The 22,345-nt window shown below is 43.0% G+C and overlaps 1 protein-coding gene and 1 long non-coding RNA gene across 27 annotated transcripts in view; one reads left to right on the plus strand and one right to left on the minus strand.

The window, feature by feature from the left end:
- LOC111249008 (nephrin-like) overlaps positions 1–22,345 on the plus strand; it is a 226,991-nt gene that overhangs the window by 169,007 nt on the left and 35,639 nt on the right. For 17 of the 18 annotated variants that reach the window (XR_015327500.1, XR_015327499.1, XR_015327501.1 and 14 more), the window contains 7 exons: positions 6,644–6,823; positions 11,241–11,396; positions 12,594–12,761; positions 16,751–17,044; positions 20,038–20,343; positions 21,756–21,892; positions 22,119–22,269. Coding sequence is in view for 12 of the 18 variants with exons in the window: in XM_022802241.2 (XP_022657976.1) it covers positions 6,644–6,823; positions 11,241–11,396; positions 12,594–12,761; positions 16,751–17,044; positions 20,038–20,343; positions 21,756–21,892; positions 22,119–22,269 (1,392 nt within the window). In the remaining 6 variants the exon portion in view is untranslated. Of the gene's footprint in view, positions 1–395; positions 479–6,643; positions 6,824–11,240; positions 11,397–12,593; positions 12,762–16,750; positions 17,045–20,037; positions 20,344–21,755; positions 21,893–22,118; positions 22,270–22,345 lie in introns of those variants that run through there. The other variant, XM_086988788.1, reaches the window with a different exon arrangement.
- LOC147756317 (uncharacterized) overlaps positions 1–22,345 on the minus strand; it is a 102,695-nt gene that overhangs the window by 59,156 nt on the left and 21,194 nt on the right. For 3 of the 9 annotated variants that reach the window (XR_015327506.1, XR_015327515.1, XR_015327508.1), the window contains exon 2: positions 4,929–6,199. The exons of 4 other annotated variants lie outside the window; for them this stretch is intronic. This is a non-coding gene — a long non-coding RNA (uncharacterized LOC147756317). Of the gene's footprint in view, positions 1–4,928; positions 6,200–11,272; positions 11,394–19,078; positions 20,045–22,345 lie in introns of those variants that run through there. 2 more of the 9 variants (XR_015327509.1, XR_015327514.1) reach the window with 2 other exon arrangements.

Consider the following 22,345-nt stretch of genomic DNA (forward strand, 5'->3'; position numbering starts at 1 on the left):
CTTTGTGCTGTTTTGGTTGTATATGGTCGTTCGTAAGCGGTGAGCAGCTGGGAGAAGCAGAACACTTACTACAACGATCGCTGGCACGTGAACCGCCTCCATTCACCATTGGCACCGCCTTTACTTTACAACAGCAGCAGCGACCCAACTATAAAATAGTAATAATAAGTGTTCACTTAGGAGAGCTCGTTCTCTGGCTAGTTCTATTCGCCTGTCCATCCATTCGTTCGGCCAACACCGACTCAACAAACACCGCCACATCCCAGCATGACGCACTGTCGCTTTCGTGTTTCGGTGTCCAACATTATGCCGCTAACCTCGCTGTTGTTCCTACCACTGCGACTGCCGCTGCTGCAATAGCGACTTTGTGGATTCCTGATTGCCACTCAGCAGATTCTTCATTTCCATGCCCCCTTCCGCTGCTGTTGCTCATCTTCGCTTCGGATATGAAAGCGCAAGACCCAGCGACGAGATGCTTGTAAGTGTTGCTACTACTGGCGTTCTAAGTCACGCCTCATTATTAATTGGATTGTATGTAACTCTTACAGTTCGGTAGCTCGATTGATCCTATCTGCCCCGCTGCGCATCCCATCAGAAACAGTTTGATAGTTTTTAAAGCCGCATATAAACAATACGAGGCATCATTGCATCATTTTGGCTTACTGTCTATACACGCGGAATTAACGTGTTATCTGTTAAGCTCCGATCATGGATTAAATTACGTTTCGTATGGGTAGATTCACGGCGAAGATGAGCCGAAGGTGTTTGTGCGGTTTAAAAGTAATTAAAATTCCCGAGGTTGACTTTGTTTTCAACTGTTAACAATCCAGCACAAATATATGTGTGCACGTGTAAGTAACTAGGTGTTTATTTTGTGATCTTTATTTATTTTAAATCAAACTAAATTAATTTCCAGTGACATAATTGTTTCGCCTCATTAAATTTCCTCATGAGCAGCTGTTGCCTAAACAGGCCCAGTTTAGTGTTGACACAAAATGATATGTGTAATCGACGCCCAAATCAGCTATTGAATCTTGTTTTGTTATACATATATAGTAAAACAAATGGCTACTGCCTGTGTAGGTAGATCACATAAATAGAGTTCATGATACGCAGTTACACATCTTAGGCCTCGCTTGAGATAACTTACTAAGGCCTTCTTAGCTAATGTCTTCACCAATCCTCGATGAATTTCCGCAGCACCGAGCCCTTTGAGAAAAAAACTTGACCATTAAGTGTTGATTTTTGAAGCTAAAAAAGATTTTTTCCTCCCGGAGCTCATTGGAGAGAACTCATCGATTTTCACTCGTAAAAAAACTGGAGTATCTATCAGTCATATTTCTCTTAGTGGTCGGTAGTTTAGAAGTTATTCAAATTCAAAGCCTGCCGGATCTGGTTGTAAGGGCGTAATGGAAGATTGACAAAAGGCTGAGAAAGTTGATCTCTTTTCCCATGCATGTCTAGCGGATGCCCCTTGTAAGTTGTTGCGCTTCGTGTTGCTCTGATAATTTATTACTCTCACTGATTAAGCGCTTTATTTATTAGAGCACTGAAGGCATGATGGCTTTTCTCCGCTTGTGTTTATTCCGTTTTTGTGCGACTGCTGCTCCTATAGGTTGCACGTGCACGAATTCGTAGCTGATGCGAGAAATGATAATGTCACGCTTGATGAAGCCCATCCTCTACGAAACCCCCGCGTCCTGTAGTCAACGGATGTAGCACGTTGTCTTCTGTCCGTCTGTCTGTCTATCGGTGTGGCCGCCTACCCACCCGCCCACTCATTCAGACCCGCGCTCAGTTCCATCCTAATAATCCCGAATCATAATGCGACAATTCTGTAATTTACGCCGTCATCTCACATTAAAACGCGTATATTTAAGCAAACACACATAAATAGTTTATATACATAGAAATATAAATGTGTGTACTTCCATATATTGTGTACGGTAAACACGGCGAATATTACAAGTAGTACACCTGTAGGCATAAAAAAACTATGTTTATCTCGGTACGCTCGAGGGAATTCTATTGTTTGCTCCGTTATTCTAATTGAAAAGGTTCCAATTAAAGAGCCGAGCCCATTCAAGTGATTCTATCAATAAGGAGAAAGCAGACGGGATCAAAGTGAAACAACATGTAATCGTGGACATCATCATGTCACCATTACTACGAACGACTGCAGGAAATTTAACAAAAATATTCAAATATTGCACGCGGGAAGAATTAACTAGTAAGAAAAACACTATGAAGATCTTAGAACTAAATAATTTTCAGTCCCCGATCGCACTGGCAACTTTGCTTTCAGAGCTAAATCTGTTGAAAAAGGCTAAAGTGGCATCCAGTTAAGGCCATCGATAATAGCTAAACGGAGAATGATAAGACAAAAACAGGCTCTGTGTTGGATCAAATATAGAAGACACCAAAAAGAGGACTGACAGTGACGGATGATTTTGATCTAGCAGGATTAAAAACCACACGCTAAAGGATACAATAAAGAGCGAATTCATTTTATGAAATCTAGCTTTTTTTTTCTTTCATCGCATTGCTAAATGTTTCGAGTTTTACCTCCAGCACCGCCGTCAGACATTACTTTAGGCAGCTAGCCCTTTCCAGCACAAAACGAAGTATGTCTATGCCCGGATCCCGAATATTAGCAGGGATGAGTATATCATTACTAACATTGAACGCCAATGTCCACTGGAGGCAAGCCATCGCAACTCCGTCGTTCACATTGTTCTTCATACGTTACCTTACTACTAAAACGCGCAGTTTATCGTCACTATATCGTGACAGCGCTGTCGACTTTTTCTCTCTCTCTCTCTCTCTCTCTCTCACTATATATCTGTTAGTCGGTAGGGTAAATGACGCTTTCATTACATCTGCACTTCACGTTTAACCCTTACTAAGGTCGCTTCTGCTCGTCCTGGCCCTTGTAAGGCTAAACCGTCGTAGGCTGATTATACAATTCCTCCGATGGTTGTTTACACTGCTGCTACTGCTCAAGAGGGCGAGAGGTGGAAAGTGGGGCATAAGGTGCTCTATAATGCGGGAGCACCCACTCAGGGCTAAACTACTACGAGAACCACCTCTACTATTACGATACACGACTAGGTGCTGCAGCGGTCTCAACCGAATTGTAGGTCCAGCAGTGTATTTACTTAAACGACGACGGCGACAACTACGGCACTAGAAGTCAATAGATGGAATTACGTGCGTTTCTAGGTAGTCTACTACTGCTGGTTCGCATGCGGCTGCAACTTCCGGCAAGCGGCCTTTGTTGCCTTTAGGATTACTACGGTGAGTTTATAGGGTCGGCAATAGTAGGTGTATCGGCGGCGGAAGCGGCAACACCCATTATGCCATAGAAAGAGCGTAAAATGCGCAGCTGTACAGCTAGCCAACTCGGCGTGACACGTAAGCATCCTCACATGCATCTGTATGCATTCTGCCAGATAGTTCTACTACTCGTAGTACTGCCGCTAGGGCTATTGTGGGTACGCAACCCATACAGACGTGTGTACGTACGTATGTGCCTGTATAGTATGAACCTTGTGGTTACGTTGGAACAGAAATAATCGCAGCGGCAGCGACGACAATCACTGAAATAGTGATAGCCTGATTCAATTCGTCAACTGCCCTTGCTGTTGGCCTCGTCGTCCTAGTTTTCCTCTCTATCCTTTCACTACCCGCTATCCTTCCGCAGCCCCTTGCCTGTTCTTGTACTCTGCGTTCTTATAAAACTGTCATTGTCGTTTGGATATGTAAGCCTCCTTGCAGGTTGTACGTGCAATGTGCGGCGTTTTACGTTCCGTCTACAGTGCATGCAATTGTTTTGTCGAGATCTGACTCGCAGACAACCCACATCCTCGCTGGCATCCTCGTTGGTTCCTTTCCCTTCGACCGCCTATCCCGTCCCTTTTGCCAACAACAGGGTAACGACAGTGGCGTAGCGAACCGAGGAGGTATTTATTTGGTCGACAATGGGAAGCTGTAAGATGGTTTGCGCAGTCTCTAAGGCCCAAGTTTCTGCAAAACCGTTTTGCCTTCTTTCTGTCGCCGATAATTCACCTGGCTCCCCCTAGTTGCTGTGCATTCACTAGCTTTACTATACCTGCCAAAGCCCCAAATTCAAGTCCAGCAAGTACCGCTTAGCTTCCTAACCTGGACGTTGCTCCCACTGAAAGTTATTTCCGTTTCTGATCTTAGCTCGGAACCCTAAGTCGAATATGCCCTGCATCCATTATGCAAGCATCCTGCCAGTTATCCTGCCTAGACGTACATTGAGATAGAGTCCTATTAAACAAAAAAAATGCGTTTTGACCTTACACTCACTACGTGAAGCCTTATTATCACTTACATCAAATTACACGTTGGTCGATGCACCTGGGATTTTTAGAAAGCAAGCAAGAGTTTAGAGTGATTAGCAGACAGAAGGCTAATCTCGTATACATCTATATTTACGAGATTAACCTTCCCATTATATATATATATATATATATATATATATATATATATATATAGTCTTTTGCAATAAACAATGGAATATAAAACAGAAGCGTCTAAAATAATAACTAGGTAACGAGACGATGAGGTATTCATATATCTACGCAGTTTAGGTGCGTAATACATGATGAAAGCATAACGTGAATGGCTTAAACCCAGTAAATAGAGAGCCCAACGTTCGACAAAGCAAAATATATAGCTTTATTTGAAAAATCCCGACCCGTAATAAACTTCGAGCTTCAACGACTTGTCAAGTGTATCAGCTCACCCATTTTATCAGAGAATAGCAGTCAGAATTTCCGTTTTCCAGTGAGAAAACAATTTATTTATTTCTACGGCAGCAAACGAGACAGGAGTATATCTACATATTCGCTGACGCTTTTCTCCCGCGACATTTGTATCGAATGACGAATTTCATAAAAACGTGAGTTTTAAAACATGTACATTTAAGCATTTATTTACTGATGAGTACACTTGAACATGTGGTTGCCAAATAAAGCTGGCATATATTAAAACGAAAGCTACAACTTCCAGAAGAAAACTTGAAAGAAGCTTATATTGCGTAGTTGTAAGGACGGCTTTTTTTAAATTTATCATCTTTGAGCTATAATCTTCAAAGTCAAGTCAAGCTGCAGCGGGCGTTGACTCAGGCGCAAGCGTCCGAAGTCGCTCGATGACAGATGAGGAGGGGTAGCAGCACCGGTAGAGAACTTCTGCGTTTCTTTTAGATCATGTAAACGTCGACTTTGGTGAGGCATGTTGTTGTATATGCCATGAGTGCTCGTTGTCTATAGGCCGAGGTGGCCGGTGAATCTGTGTACGAAAGTAGGACCGAATGATATAAGACATGAAGCGTCCCATAGACGGTTTCACATGACTAGATGGGACTAGACAGAGCGTCTTAACGGAGATTAAGGGAAAAGACTTTTTCGCGCGATATAAGTCAACCTGGCAGACGGACAAGTAGCGAGTGAGCCGCTTAGAGCGAGTCGTGAAGCGGCGCGCCGCCAAACCTCGGTTGCTGCCGCCATCTTCTCCGGGTCTCCCGCAGTCTCTACAAGGTACCTTCTTCTGAAGCGCTTGACGAGGTGGTAGCAGCAACGATCCTTCTATATTTTAATGAAAACGATGACAATGGTGACGAGTTCTATTCCACTTATTTCCATTGCGGCTGCTGTGGCTCCTTTTGCCGTGACTTGAACGCCTTCAAAGTTCTTGTGCGTCGTTTCGGTAGCGTTCAGATCCCAGGCGGTTCGTCACCATTGCCGCACCACCTGTTCTATAAATTATTAGCTTGCCATGATGCAGCGTTATAGCTTCCTTCCACGCTGAACTATCCATACGAGGAGTAACTTATGCGTCACTCGGTGAGGATACAACCGAAGCGTCGGGCCCTTAGCAGAAGCTATAGAAGTCGTCGTCTTTCATAGCCGAACTTGTCCTTTTTCACGATAGGGGATTAGGTCGAGAAGACCGAGAGGCAAGCGGCGGAATAACAAGGTAAAAGGTGCCCAGGTAGTTGAGCTGCTTCTTTTAAAGGTTGAGATTTGTATGTGAGTGTATGTGTGACTTCCATTTGTTATTATTGAATGCAATTGTACTTTTATGGTGATCTATCCATCGAATTAACGATAAGCTCTATCTAGCACAACAGCTGCATATTCGCTTTTGGGTACCACGTAGGCCTGTATGCAACCTGAAATTATTGATGGACACGAAAAACACATTATGCCATTAGGAACTCCTAAGCACCTACGAGAGTAATTCATGTTTAAGTGAAAGTAGTCAGTATTATAGCCTTAAACTATCAACTTGCAGGAAAATCCTGCCGCCAACGAATTTCATATAATTCTTCTTGCTAAAGTTGCAACGAATATTTCCAAATACATTTACCAGTTAGATCTTTGTGCCAAGTTAATATTTATGTTAGTATACAATTGAATGTAAACATATGAGCAAAAATTGACCTGGTGGGAAAAGAAACAGTAGCAAAGCACTTTGGGGCACTAGATGTATGGTACAGATTTGCGATAGCCTTGATTCCTCAATAGGATAGTTAATATTGAAAAAAAAAAACGATATATTATTTTTTATTAATCTCTGTGTATTGTTAATGTGTGTGAATTTCTGCTTTTTACAGGGTACGATCGGGCAGTCCCCGGTTACGAGCGCTATTCGATGACGGGTAAAGCGCGCCGCGGCGAACATAACCTGCTCGTGGTAAACGCAACAGTAGACGATGACGGTGAATACCAATGTCAGGTGGCTCCAAAGGGCAATAGTAGAGCAATTTGGGCCAATGCAAAGCTCACCGTTCTATGTAAGTACTCTATGGCCCCTATTGCCATTTGTGTTGCACTTGGCTGATTAGTAATGCATAGTAGTATTTACAATTCGAGAAGTAATGACAAAACGGCCTCACGTAACTAGAAAATCGCCATAGAATAGGTGGCAGGCTAAGGGACATTTTCTATTCATCCTATTATTCAATAGGTTATCTTCTTTCAGTTTATGTCAGGGCTAAATCTAAACTTCTACTGGCTTGACAATTGTCCCTGTAAATTTTTGGATGGGGTGAGTTAGTCTATCTGAAGCAATATTGAGACAGAGCGAGTCATCAAGCCAACCAACAATCCTGACAACTACCCCCCCCCCCCCCTCTTCCCCTACTCAACAAGATTGGGTTAGTCGTCCACTAACTCGATCGATGGACTTGCCGACTTCTTCGTTTTAGGCCGCAGGCGGAAGCTGACCCAGATTTTAAATTGGCTTCCGTTGGTTTTCTTATTTATTGGTTTCCCTTAGGAATTGAAGAAGGAGAGAGCGAAAAAAAAACTAGACAAAACTCTAGTTTTTAGAGGACTGGTTAGTTCTTATTTCATTCGTTTTGCTGAGAAGAACCACAATTTGAATTTCGTATCTTGACTGCGTCGGAGTAATGCCAGAACAATGCTGTATAGCTAGCTACCAGCACGGGTTCCTGTTTTTTGCACGTGCGAGCCATGCGTGCACATGTGGTTTGTTTCACGGCTTTCCAAGTCGGCAGCATATCTTACAGATCTGACTCTATAAAAGGGGCTCTGATTTTTAAAGTGGTTGTCGACGGCGTTCCATCTTGCAAATCAAGCAACCGTAAAGTAGCTGCCAACATTGGGGGTATGTATAAAGCGCGAAAGCTTTGTACTTTTTGTTGAGGGCCATTTGACGCATAATTTCTAAAGGATAGACTCCAATATAGGCGACTTAGTTTACCATGCACCTTTTTTTATAATAAAACCTTCGATCTCCCCCTTTTCTTTTTTTTGGTGAGCATTGATATAATATGCCAACAATAGAAAAAAAAAATTAACATTTTTCCGACACTACGTACTTCACCATGTAATAGGGTAGTTTGTATTTCTGGCTTTTAAAATAGCTACGAGTAGCAGCTAGTCCTCATTTGCAAGCTCAATTCTGAACGGCTTCTTTAAGGTTTACGATATCACGAATAATCTCATAAATCAATGAAACAATTGTTTTGTAAGTTTAGCAGCGATAAGATTGAACACGTCCTTTACTGGACTATAGTTGAAGTTAAGAATAAGAAAGACGCGACGGAAGACATCAGGAATTCAGCAATATTAGTAGAAACATGGAAATCGAGGCAGGAGGAAACACGGTGGCTCACGATGGATGAGTTATAAAAAAACTCTCAAAGCCTTTTCCTGGTCTCTTCTTTTTCTTTCCCCATTGAAGAAGATTGGGTCTGCCTTTCCCGTTTCCTGTCAGTAAGTAGTTAGAGTAAAGTACCAGTCAGGGTTTTCATAAACCTACGTAATTTCCACTTTTAAACTGGGTAGTAAGTATAATGCAGAAAAGCAAGCAAGCGGCCCGATTTCCTCGTTCGCAAACTTTTTGCATTGGTGGAGTTCTGTAAACCTTTCCATTCTCCATCTAAATATTAGCCTGAGTTTTAAATTAGGTACATGGCGCTAGCAGCTTCAAGAAGCAATGGAGGTGGCCTAAAATAGAGGAGGGAGAATAGGGAAGTTGTGGAAAGGAAATTGGGAATAGGTTCCGTTCAGTAGATGGGTCAGCCGCTACCGCTGCTACGGTTACCTGCCAGCCGCAATGAAGATGAGGGGAAACCGCCGACACCAAGACAGCGAGTTCTTCTTTGTAGCGGCAGCAACCTCAAAGAGTGCGTACTTAAGGTTTCTCTCCGCCCTTCACACCCACTTCCCTTCCTTAGCTTTCATACAACAAATAAAAACTTTAACGAACCGCGATTAGTGATGCACATGAGATTCCAGACATGCAGCCATCATTTGTTGACAATGTTACTTAGTTTCAATACGTACGGCCCTAGTTGGTGAGGGAACATCGTAACGAAATTGTCCAGTAGAAGGAATAGAAACAGCTCTATTGGCAGGTGAAGACCTTGAAAAGCGTTTTCAATAAAAAACAACGAGCACTTTGGGGACACTTCTGAGCAACCGATTCACGACGCTTATCTTTATTGGTGGCAATGTTAGAGAAGCTTTTAAGAAAGCTTCTGCTTCCAGCATGACGCGGTCTTAGTCTGGGTAATACGGTCCTAACATTGCTTGTATATATTCGCATATATAGGCAGCACCGGTAGAACAATGCCATATTTGTGCGTTTCTCCTCATCATTGCCTAGCTGGACTCTATCTTCATTCGCGCGATGTTGTCTCCCCCTTTCCTATCCCTTTAGTCTTCGCTTACGCTTTGAGTTCGCTAATAATGCGCTTTATGTTCCCCCGGGATCTTCATCTTTTGTTAGGCCTAGTCCGTTCTCCGTAAAACAACCTTTGTCTTGTCAATATTCTAAGCTGGCATGTTATCTATGCCATCCTGACGTGCTTTCTAATATTCATAAGGAGAGCAGCCACGACGGCGCTGCTACCGGCGCCACCCGCGCCAGAAAGAGACTGCGACGCCTTTGGGGCACATGGGAGTGTAATTCCTCTCCTGAGTTAATCGCCGCCTCGCGGCGACGAGCTGTGACGTTTTCATTATACGCGTGTACAACAAAGGCTATTCTCGGTTCCCCTTTGCGCACGTAGTAACCATTCATTGCCTGATGTCTGAGTTTAACATTATGGAGACATGCATAGGTAACCATTTAAGAATCTGCCTTCTGCCATATAAGCTGGTGTTATTGGTGCTTTTTGGAGCGAGATGCCACTACTTCTGTTGTTGACGAGATGACGAAAGCCATGTCTGCTTTTGCAGATAGCATCTTATTTTTTGTGTATGCTTCCATCACTTGGCCCCGCTCTGTAAGGGAGACAGTGAAGGCAAGACATAGCCTTTCTCTATTCCGCTTGTGTATCTTATTGTCTTTGTATCAAAAAGGATCTTGAGGCAAGCAGTTTTTTCCTTTGGAATAACTGCTTTGCTACTACCACTGCTCCTTTTCCTAACACTGCCACTGCTCGCACGGCTGCTATTCTTACGGCTAGTACCCGTACTAGCAATCCGTCAGCAGCAATAAAGACCGATACAGATACGTGTGTATGCATCTACGTGTCTAGGAGCGGTTCTTCTACGCCTTGTTCTACGTGGACCAAAAAGGCCAAAAGCGCAAGTGAGCAGAATAAGATGAGTTATGCTGGGCCATTCCCTAGGCGAACAAACTTATAATTCTGATAGTCTTTTAGCGTTCTTCTTTTGTACGTCAGTGAATCGCTTCTCGCAGAGACCAACGGTTTGTATATTCTTGTAAGTCTGCGTATCCGATTGTGTGAGCGCCCCTGAAGCGACACCTGTGCGAGCCACCTGATCTCTTTTGGGTCTTTCAAATGCGGCTCGTTGTCTTGCTAGGATCTCGTTTTTGTTTTGATGTGAACATCTACTGAGAATGGGTGCGGCTGTGCCAGGTTCGTGTTTTGGGGGATCTCCTAGAGCTCAAAAGTGCTTGATTAGGTCTTAACCCATCGATTCACTAGCAGCTTCGGGTAGTGTTGGTGTCGTACCGCGCTTGGGTAGAGCAGTGCCTGCCGGGCCATTCTACTTTCTGCGGTTAATGCTCAGCTCGTTTATAGGACCATGGGGAAACTGGGGCGGTGACAACAATCCGAAAGTGTTTTAGAGGGAAAGTTACGCGGACGTGAACTCCGCGGACATGGACTTAGTTGGGACTCAGAGGAGAGGCAAGCGGGGACGAAGGAAGCGAGGGCTTGGAGAAGCAGCTGAAGACAGAGATTCCGACGGGTTGCAGAGATGGGTAGGATAATCAAGAAATTATTTGTCACCAAGCTTTCCCATCGTTTTTCTTCCGTTGATCGGAATGGTCCTTGTTGTTGAACTGTCGGTGGTAACGGCGAGCCGCTAAAAAACCGACCTTGTTGCCGATACTACTAATACACCACTACAAGTAGTGTCACGCCGGACAACGCCTGTCACGCTAGCCAGCACATATCAACATCGCACAGAGTCCGACAACCCGATGAAGGCTGTTCTTTACTATAGCGCAGTGTAGCGCAGCTGTCTGACCAGCCACCTGCCATGCTTACAGACAGAAAAGCTCCCATTAGGTTTAGTAACTGTTTGGACGGGTCCTGTCTCCTGCAGCACCGTCGATGACTGTAACGCTGCAGTGCGAATAGTACGAAAAAAATTTTGCTAACGACATAATTATATAATAAAGTGGGTCACGATGCTGAAGATATCTTTTGTCTATTTGCTTGCTAATCACTTCGTTTGCTTGTAAATTTCGTCATATGTGTGCAGTACCGCCGAAAACTATTGAGATTGCCAATTACCTGAACAACAGTCCCGTCGAAGTGAAGCAACAGGAGACAATACAGCTGTCATGTCTTGTCGGCCAGTCGAAACCCCCCGCCGAAATCAAATGGTTTCGAAATAACGCCGAAATCCACCGACCTGGTAAGTAGTTCAAATAGAAACTAGTATAGGTAGCCACGAAGAGCCGCGTATACTCACTATTTTATAAGTTCGATATACAATAAATAAATAATAGCCCTAATATTAGCATATCTTATAAGTGCAATGTTAGCATAAACTGTATTTCTCGTAGTGTGTTCCTCTTTCTTCCTTCTCTCCCTAAAAAACGTCTTCTGTAGTCAGTAATCCATTAATAGAGCTTACTGAATACGTATACAACTGTACAAGGGCCTTGACCTTTAAGACCTCCAACTTGCCAAGTTAAAAAGGTTAGAGAAAAATTGGGATACTTTTCCCAATTTAATTTTGAATCTTTTCCATGTAATAATATAGATCCCCGTATGTATAGGCGTTTATTTAAAAATCGATGGTCGCCGGGAAGTTATAGGTCATCTAAAGCTTCAACTATCGGTGCAGCTGCACAAGGGCGTTATATGTAAATCGAGCTATTGCTGTAGGACTGATTTTGTTTCGAATGTAGTTGTCGTGCCTGTCACATAGTAAGAACAGCAAAAGTCTCTTTCAATTTCTCTCCGATTGGCCGTCTTCTCTTTGAGTCTCCCTAAGTCTTGTGGCACACCTACGTCTTTGTGTTGTCCGTCGTATTGAGATTTACTATACCCCGTTTATCACCGCTACGAGGAAGGCTGTTGAGTAGAGTAACAGGATCGAATGGGGCGGAAGGGGGTTGTCAAGCTGAACCGGAGTAAAGTGAGAGCTGTCAACGCGCCTTTTCAAGATGGACACTAAAGAAGGAACCTTTTTATACATAGAGTGGAACAGAACATGATTGTAAGGTTTACGTTTCTTGTACGGTGTTCGTCTTCATGGAAGGTAAGCTGATGAGTTCGCCCGGTTGTCGCTATCAACCTTGACGCCGATACCCACGCTCCGAACTGTTCAACCTCAGAAATCTGCCCTGAAATATAATCTTTCCGATGAGCAAAGCCAACGACGCTGCCGACCCCGTTCTACATCCCTGTACATATAAGCGCCTTTTATTGTAGCAGTATTTTTCGATATGATTAATACTGATTAGCTCTTGTGAGGATGCAGAGAGCCTATGCTGTTGAAAAATAAACATCTGTTGTAAAAATTCAGGACATAACTCATTAAAGGCTGTTCTAAGTAGCAAACTCAATAAGTGCTTTTCTAAAAGAACAATCGCTTTCCTTGCAGATATGATCGAGTATAAGACTTTAGAAGGAGACAGTGGTCGACATTCTGCTGTTTCAACTATCACGTTACGCCCGTCACCCGAGGATAACGGTGTTGCGTATGCCTGCCAGGCGCACCATCATAAACTTAAACCGCCACTGACGACGCTCGTGCGGCTTTCCGTTCTATGTGAGTCTTTCGATTTAGTAGAACTGAAAGTTGAGGTAGCGGTTTATGCGGTAAGGGTTTGTTGCTTTAAACAGGCGGAGGCCAAGGCAAAAATGTGGGTAAACATCATAATAAAGTTAAATGAATAAAAATCGTAAAATCTCATCCAGGACCGAACTTTTTGATGATTATAATAACAACGCCTCCGGATCATAGTACCAATCAGGAGATGATATTATTAATAATACAGCAATTGAAAAATTCTCGAAATTGGACTTTATTGGCAAATGGCAGATACGAAGCACGCGTACGACTAAGCACTTGAAGCTCTTAACGTATATGAAGAGACTGACACCTCGAAGCAAAATAAATTAAACCTCATAGAAAACACACGGCTCACGAACATTAAATTGGCCAGTAACTGTAGAACATCGATACCTCCCGCTAATAGGCTACCACCTAGCTATGCAAGAACGGGGTTCTCTGCGAATTTCTGAAAATCCATACAACATACGCGTGAGCGAGTTACCCAGATTAAACAGTGAAGTTCCGAATATCATAAAAATAAAGACCTGCTCAGAAGTTGTTACTAAACACAGCACTGACGGCAGCAGAAGCACTTATTGCTAGCGACAGTGCATCGCTGTCTTCTGAAAGCGAAACAAAGACGATTTTCTTCCGTTTGCTTCGGCTCCCATTGGTATCGTTTGCAAACGCCGTCATTTGTCTTAATCAGATTATCCAATAAAGCTCTCTGCAACGAACCAAATTGTTTGAGTGCTAACAAAGACAAACATGTCAGCCATTGTGTGTACGTATCTTGTTATGAAGCATAAGCATTTCGGCGTGGTTTCTTATATAAACCCGTATAAACCCTTTATCAGTTCTACTAATGGTTGCTAGTATCAGTATAGTGTGCCCCGGCTATGTATCGGATAGGCCAATGCAAATATCCCTGTTGTGCAGCAATATAGACTGATTGAATGGATTACTCGTTTGTGGCGCAACACATAAACCTATTCTAAACCTAAACACATATTCTTTAATCGACAGAATTGTTCGCAGCCGCGGCAGCGGCAGCACGGACATGGAATTGAACGTACAATACGGTTGCAGCCAAAGCTACGTCGTAAATGTATTTATCTGCCTCTGGGGTCTCCGTGATAATCTAGGGGGCAACGGATTTACCTGGTGAACTAAGGGACACCTTTTGGTCTAGGTTTGAATCCGAGTACAGATAAACTTCGTTTCAACTTGGGAACCAGCGAACCGTTTCATGGAATCTCGAAACATGGAGGGTTCTTTAAACATGGCGTACATGGTTTTCGCGCATTTCACGGGAAGTTGTGTGATGGAAGAGTATCCTCTTTTCAGCTTCTTACACTCAAATTTCAACTTTCCTCCATTGGCTCGTCTAGCCCTTTCCCGCATCTATATTTATTATTATTATAATTATTTGGTGATATAGTAAAAACTAGTTGGGAAGATCGAAAGTACTAAATATGATGAAACTGAAATGGAGTGAAGTTTTCATCAATGACTGGGAGACTCAAAGGCAGCGGGGTTACACCCCATGCTTCATCTATTGTTTTTCTTTACACGGTGGTTAAAAGTGTCTAAATATTTTCCTAATTTAATGCCAAATATCGGGTCGTACAGTAAATTGGGCCAGAAAGTTTTTAGGTTGATCAAGGTTATTTTCTTTAATTTTACTAAGCAGGAATCGAAGTAATATAAGCCGATGACTAACGCATCGACACTTATCGCCTCCTTGAACAACGGGCGTGCTCCCAGAGCCATAGGGAACAGACACAAACAGCCATAACGTTGTATTAATAAGTAGAGCGAAGTCCGTCCAACGATCTAGCACCGTTGTGAAATACACTTAAGGAAATTTGACAAGAACCCAATATAACATACCCTGGTTGCATCACGAAACCTCGGCGAAATCTCTATAGGCAACTAGGAAACGCATTATGTATAGTGAAAAATGAACTAAACTTGAACTCAATTCCATACACACACACACACTATATATATATATATATATATATATATATGTATAAAAGTATAGCATTTTTAGAGAGGCGGCGATCGATTTTAGATTAGGTACTTCAATATATTCAACCTTTAAAGAGGAATAGCCAGACGAGCTGGCCTTACCCAATATATAAATTTTGTTCATAACTTTCTATTAAGAAATGCCACTTTCGAGTGTTTACAAGTGCTTTAAAGCGATATTTGCATTTCTCCCATTTAGGTGTTTATCCTGTGTCGCTAGTACACACATACAATTCTCTACGTATATTCAGATGGATCGCTGAATATAACAATAATTAGATAATGAGGAGAACTATTCCTCAAGAATGTTCTATTGCCGTGTAAACATTTTCCATCTGTGGAAGCAGAGCCTTGAATTTATATACATATATATACAGGAAAATATGGAAGATAAATGTTTAATAATAGAAGTAGTGACTGGCATCATTGAAAACCGTAGTAAGAGTACTAAGTCTAATAGAAGTCAGCGGCAGCTTTTCGAATATAATCAGTATATGAACGCTAGAGGACCGTTTAATAGCGTTTAATAGCTTTAACAGCTGAATTAACGTCGTTAGTGAAACCAAACACAGATGTTCTAACATTTGTGGTAACTTTCAACCTTATCGTTTGGAACAGGCATGTTTATATTGAAATAATCGCGTATAACCGTTTATAAACAACATCAAAGGCATATTTGCTACTAAAATAATCGAAAATCTAAACCCAAAAATCTTCAACTTAATGCGCCTTTGGGAGACGAGGCTTCAACTAGAGGTTTTTCCTTTCTGCGCGCTTCCAACAAGAATTGAAGTGAGGCTAAACATGGCCTCCGGGATAGCTGGCAGTCCTAGTCGCAGAACTAGCGGAAAAAATCTGGCCACTTTATGAGTACGGGTTCACTGAGAGGGTAACTGGCTTTAGAAAGAGTGAAAAAAACAAAGAAAAGTTTATTGTTGAAAGAGGAGGCTTCACACTGTCCACATGAGACCTAAGGTCGTTTACATTACAATAAATAACTTTAATAGCTAAGTCTCATATATATATATATATATATATATATATATATGAGTCGTCTCAGTGCCTTGCTAGCATCTGCCATTGAAGGTTATACGATTAATACTAAATAACTATTGGCCATAAATAAATTGAAAACAATTAACAATCTGAATGGTCGGTTACGATTTTATATATATATATAACATTAGCCGGCATCGACGGCGTGTACTAAGAAATCGAAAAACATCTCTATTGTGGTTACTCTTCTTCGTTCATATTGACTGCTGCTGAATTGAACGTACCTACCGCAGGATGCACAATACTTATTTATGCCTGCGTCTAACGTGAGATTGTACTAGCCTCGAGAAAAGGACCTCTAACAGACCTGGTGCCCCAAGAAAATCCTTTTCCTCTTTGTGACGGCCGAAATGCCCCGCCACACAGTTTTTAGGGTGTCTTAGCATCTTCTGGTCATGTCCGCAACAATCGGACATTATGATCCCCTCCCTGCTTTTCTCGTATACAGTACACACATCTTTTTCGCGAGTTCTGCTCATAGCCATGAAAACCGTGCTCTCTAGGATACAATATCTATCTTGTTGACTGCTTGGCCCAGAGGAACACACTAGAGCTGTTATTCACCGCTTGCTAGACTCTGGCCTTACCGTGGACCTTTTTATTCCTACGGACGCTACAGGGCTCAGTTACAGCGCAAGGCGTGCACTTACGGAACGAGTCTCCTATAACATCAAACCCTTCCTTTTTTGCTATCTTTGTGAGCTTCTATCAAGGCTAGCTTTATTTATAGGACGCGCAAAATGTATATTAGAATGGGTAGTTCACACCGTATGTTTCGCATTTACGTTTATAGGATGCAGCTTTTTCCTTTTTGCTTGCAACACTGTAAAAAATACAATCTTCGATATGGATGCGACGAAAAACCTTGCCTAACAGTAACTTTGTTTTTCCAGTTCCGCCCGATCCGCCCGAAATACTCGGATACTCTGAAGGGGAAGTTCTGCGTGCAGGTAATGCAGTGACATTACGTTGCGTCTCGCGCGGAGGCAACCCCTTGGCGTCGGTTCTTTGGTATCGGGGAAGTGATACCAAACCCTGCGATAGTTCGTTTAGTTCCTCCGACAGAAACAGCGTCAATACATTGAACTTCATTGCAAATGCCAGTGATAACAACGCGATCTACCGCTGCGTAGCAACAAATCCCGTTAGCAAACCGGAAACGGCCCAAGTAAAACTTTCTGTACACTGTAAGTATTGCTTTGATACAGACATCTTGTAATGTTCACAATATTATGTTCGCAGACGCTTAACCAATATGTTACCTTATTGAATTATTCGAGTTCTTCTCCTCTTAGTGGTTTTTGAAAAGTAAAGATTTTTCAAGCGGGATTTTTGCGGTCGAATTAATATGGTTGGATGTGGCCTTTTCGTACTCGTATGTATAGATATCGGTTCACGTCAAACACTAACGGGTTTCTGTGTTACTTTTTCGTCTGGGTTTTCTCTACGTGTCATTTTTGTCTCCATGTGCAGCGTTCACCGTTTGCTCATTGCTTATCGCAGTCATTCAAATGTATAATTTGGTCATTTGGTAAAATCCTTTAATTAAACGTATATGGCAACTTAATGTTTCGTTTCTTTGTTCGGTTAGACTGGCGCTGCTTTTTCTCGATCCAATGCAAGGCTCCATCCAGCTTTCGAATATCTCACAGCCGCTCTAAGTGCTTTACTTAGTATGCAGTCCTTTCAGTTTCACGGTTTATAAGATTGCACGACATGCGGAATCGTAACTGACTTTATCTAGTCAAGGCTTAAATATAATTAATGATTATTGTTTTTATTTGACACCCAGTACTGATACTGCAGTAAAATTTTTATGGGTCTGATTGGATAGGACCAGAAGGTGCAGTTTTGCATGATTATTACTTATTAATCTTTTCGCGCCAAACCATTGCACCTCATTTGCCACTTAAACATTGCTCAGACAACAAGAAGGTGTTTAGCTGGTCCATACTATTCGTTATATCCTAATGATTGAGTGCCTATAGGTGCTTTGTGGACTGGGGTTCCGCATTCCTCTGCCCGTTTGTCGATGGTCTATGGCTATTATTTGCTTAAAGAAGATATCGTCGATGTGCGCGTGCTTCGAGATGTGCGTGAAGTATCAAAGCGTAAAAGAGCTAACTATCTAACAGACAGCCGCCGAGCGACAAGGTCAGACGACCAGTGCGTTGCTCAGTTACTCACTTACGCATCCACACGCTCGCTCCTTCTATTTCTTCACTAGTTCTATGGTCCGTCAACCAGTCAACGGCACACAGCAACAGCGGCAGGAATCGCCGTATGAAGAGTAGCGGCATCGCTTCGATACGAGCGGCGTTAGCGTTGGCAGTGAGTGTCACTGTTGAACGCATCAGCGCGCTGCTCACAATCCCCGACAGCCCTCGATGCTAGTCCCAGGACTCCACGCTACATCCTAAGTGCAATCGTAATAAATTACTTTGACTAGGATAGAAAGTGGGGAGGTGTTCGCTCGTAGTTCTGCTGAAGGGTAAGGGAAGTGCGCTACCGGCGACGGCTGAGATACAGGAGGCAAGTGATGGCTAGAGTAGAGTACACATTGGAGAAAGCAGGAAACGAGGAATTGGTTGACAGCAGACTTCAATACATGCGAACTAAGAATAACTATACACACGCAGGCGTCAGCAGGCGTGTCAGTAGCCGTTGTAATCACGGACACAACAGTAATGGCTTTAAGGACATCGGCAACAATAACTGTGATTATTGTCATTAATATTCTATATTATATATGTATATTATATATATAATATATTGGCTCTGTAGAACAAAGCCGAAGTGAAAGACTGAGCAGATAGAGAATGGTACAGGAGAACGCAAACGAGAAAAAGGAAAGAGTAGACAAGGAAGAGAGAAAAAAAAAAGGAAGATGAAAAAGGAGTACCATCATACAGTACATCGAAAAAAGTCCAGGCTCGGCTGGTCCGCTCAGTCACTCAATTGTTTGCTTGCTTATGTAAGCGGGTGCCCCGCTGTCTGGCGATTATCTTCTATAGCCGCTGGGTAACGATGCTCAACGGCCGATGAACGTGGCGGGCACCGATGGTAGTCACATGAACGCTGCATTTTCCAAGTAAAGGTCCCTAACTTTGGAGGCTGCTCTGCTGGACAGAGACCTTCCAAACGATCAGAAATCGAACGAATCGTATGAAGGGATTTGAGGATATGATAGGACTTGTACACTTGTCTAAACGCTCACTTGCCTGTCGCCTGACACGTCACAAACGCTAGACCAGCGTTCAGGAACCAAAGTTCGGGCTGGGTAGATGGCAGCACCCACATCCCCATCTCGTTCTACGTCTCTCACTTGGTGACTGCTGGATGACTAACCAATGGCTTTACTTGGGGCTTATAAACGATGTGCTACGGTTGTCATAGATGACACAGAGGAACGTTTTATTGCAATGGGTTGTATTCGACTGGAGAGAGATGAACGAAGCAAGCGAGACGGTAGGGGCAAAAGGGACAGTGAACGGAGAGGCAACGGATTAGGCAGACGGGTATTGCAACACGGAGGAGAACCGAAGGGCGAATCACCCCGAAATGACTAATGACCTCAGTACGCTACTAAGATGTGCTGTTGGCAGAGCGACGATAGGAGTGGGTGGCGTATTGACTTAGGCCAGCAGAGCAGAAAGAAGGAGGTTTTGGCGGAAAGTACCCAGACTAGCACCTGCCAACGGAGCCAGTAGCTGTTGCTGCTTGATGGGTGACCGGTTGCCTCCGTGTCTGCTGCCGACACCTAACAGCCAGCGATTTCTAATTAACCTCAACGACAGGTATAAAGGTTGAAACTACTTGCTTGTTTGGCGATCTTTGTCAGTCTAATTCCCTATATTGTACGGCCATCGATCGGATAGGGTTAGTATAGATCAAATCACTTTCCTATGACCTGTGAAGCACATTGAAATACATTTCGTACTGGAACGCAACCGTGGATTATAATGGCACGATGGCTATTCAACGTTTTGTCTGCTTGATGCCATTTCGAAAAGCATAGGCCCTCTCCTCCTTAAAGGCGGCTTCAGCGTACCGCATCAATGAGGATGAAAATAATAACATACAGAATAATTACGAGCGCTCAATATATATGTGAGCGAATCTGTGCGCAAATATCACTGTTGTTTAACATGGTTATCGTATGTACGCATATGCTTTTCAGATGGTCCTTACATGGTTACCGTAGAACCTGATGGGCCTTCTTCAGCAAAGGTAGGAGATAGAGTAACAATGCGTTGTCGAACCGCACCCAGCAATCCGAAGGCTGACATCTCATGGACCGTCGATGGTCGACCAGTGAATGGATCAAAGTTAACAAGCCGACATGTCGACGGCGGCTGGGTGACAAGCTCTGAACTCTCGGTCGCAATCACCAAACAGGATCGGCAAATGAAAGTTTTCATCTGTTACGCAGTTAACATTGCACTCGGGGAGACTGTTGTCCAGACTGCTGCTATTGATATAATTTGTAAGTGCGACACGCTAACTGTTAAAGTCTAGCTTGTTAAATAAACAAGTATTTTATTCTATTCAAATTTTTCGATTAGAGTACTATTGCCATTATACATACTCCTACAATATCTATCAACGTTTCGCTCGTATTTGTAGCCGCCGTTCTTTCGACTTTTTTCTATCTATTGCCATGATAAAACATTGTAGCCGATGCGTGTTGGGTGTGTGTGTGTGTGCACATGGCATGACTATGTTTCCCCTGTAGACATGTATCACTATTTTTGTGCAGTCTGATGCCAATACCGTAGGATGTCACATCTCGTTTCTTCATGTCCCTTCAGATGTTTTGCATTCATAGTCAATAGTCTTCACCTATTTACGCTCATCCTTCGATTCTCTAGCACTTGACACTTGTTGGCCGTCTGATACATACACACACCATAGCTGATCGTCGTACCAATTGCCCATACCATTAGCGCTAATATCAATTAGGAATCACGTGTGTTCAGCTTGTGAGCAGTGAAGATCGGCTTAACTAGCAGGGACGGGTAACTGTTGAAAGAAGAAAAAATTATGGCTAGAAGCAGGTTGTCCTGCTGTCCAACTCTATCAGTAGCTCTCCTTTTACCTTGAGCGCCACCTACAGTCCTTAGTATCCTATCAGTGTCGATCGGATCGTGCTCAGTCCTTTAGCTAAGTGTGCGTGCTCTGCTGCAGCACATTCGACAAGCGCGTATATATAGCGTCGTTAATGAAGCCGTCAGCAAGATAAATGTACCCACGGTACCACTACCGAAGGCATGCCTCCTTCGCCCATCAAGACTAGCCCCTGAGACTTTTATCTCCAAACTCTCCTTTTTCCTCATCCTCCTCTTGAAAGGATCCACACATTACTAGCAAGGAAAACAGCCCGGTTGATGCTTAGTGTACAACAAAAAAAAAGATGGCCGTTTTTTGTTGTCTGTGCGGTTGGGCAACCGGCGGGCTGGCTGAACAATTGCCTACTTTTTCGAGGATAACTGAAGCTGGCCTGGCCAGCCAGCTAGCACGAGGGCAGTCGTGTTTGTCGGGAAGTTACGATGAGACAGGGATGGGTAGAAAGGACGCGGGGCATCTCGAAAAATCGGTATCCCGCCGTAGCCAGAGAGTCGCCGGACATTTTTAACCCGCAGATTGAATTGTCACGTCAAAGAGCTTAGAAGGAAATATAGTAGATCCGAGGCTGAGATACTTCATCTGTTCACTCAAGTAATTCTTGCCTGCCTATAGTAGTATACTGGTAGACGGTTTCCTGTCGTCTGTCTCGCTATCTATATATGTATATATATTAAGGCGAGTAAATAGTTATTCTGAAACTTCCTTTCAAAGTGTAGCTGACGTGTAGTGGTTACTGGGCGAACTAGTCGATGTCTTCACGACACTTTACAGATCCACCCAGCCCGCCTGTAATCTACGGTTACCTCGAAAGTAAACCAATGAAAGCTGGCGAGCAATACGCGCTTACCTGTGTTACCAAAGGGGGCAATCCAGCACCACAACATGCTTGGTTTCGCGGAAACAACAGGGTAAGTGAGATATGAAGAACAGTGAAGTATTTTACCCGAGCTTAAATTTCATAAATTCGTTTAGTGTACGTTGCTCATTTGCATACACTTGCATTCATACACTACGTAGCATATTTCAGCATACGTATTGTATGTATGTGCTGGTTCTGGGTAATTCCTCTACAACAATTCAGACATTCGACACTGCTGAAAAATAAAATGTGCTCGTTTTCAAATGTGTTCGCAGGTGGAAAGTAGTGTAAAAAATGACAATTTAACCGTTAAGTCTGAAATCGTTTTCACCGCATCAGAGAAGGATAATGGCAGACCTATTCGCTGTGAGGCATCCCAGAAGAACAGCGTTCCCCAAAAGAAGAGTGTCACACCAAAGGTTCTTTGTAAGTATTATTTTATATAATAATAATAATATTATATATAGTAAAAAGCAACAACTTTAGAATTGAGCTGAGTTCA

The sequence above is a fragment of the Varroa destructor genome, unplaced genomic scaffold (genome assembly GCF_002443255.2).
Source record: "Varroa destructor unplaced genomic scaffold, Vdes_3.0 BEIS01000004.1, whole genome shotgun sequence".
In the NCBI taxonomy this organism is placed as follows: Eukaryota; Metazoa; Arthropoda; class Arachnida; order Mesostigmata; family Varroidae; genus Varroa; species Varroa destructor.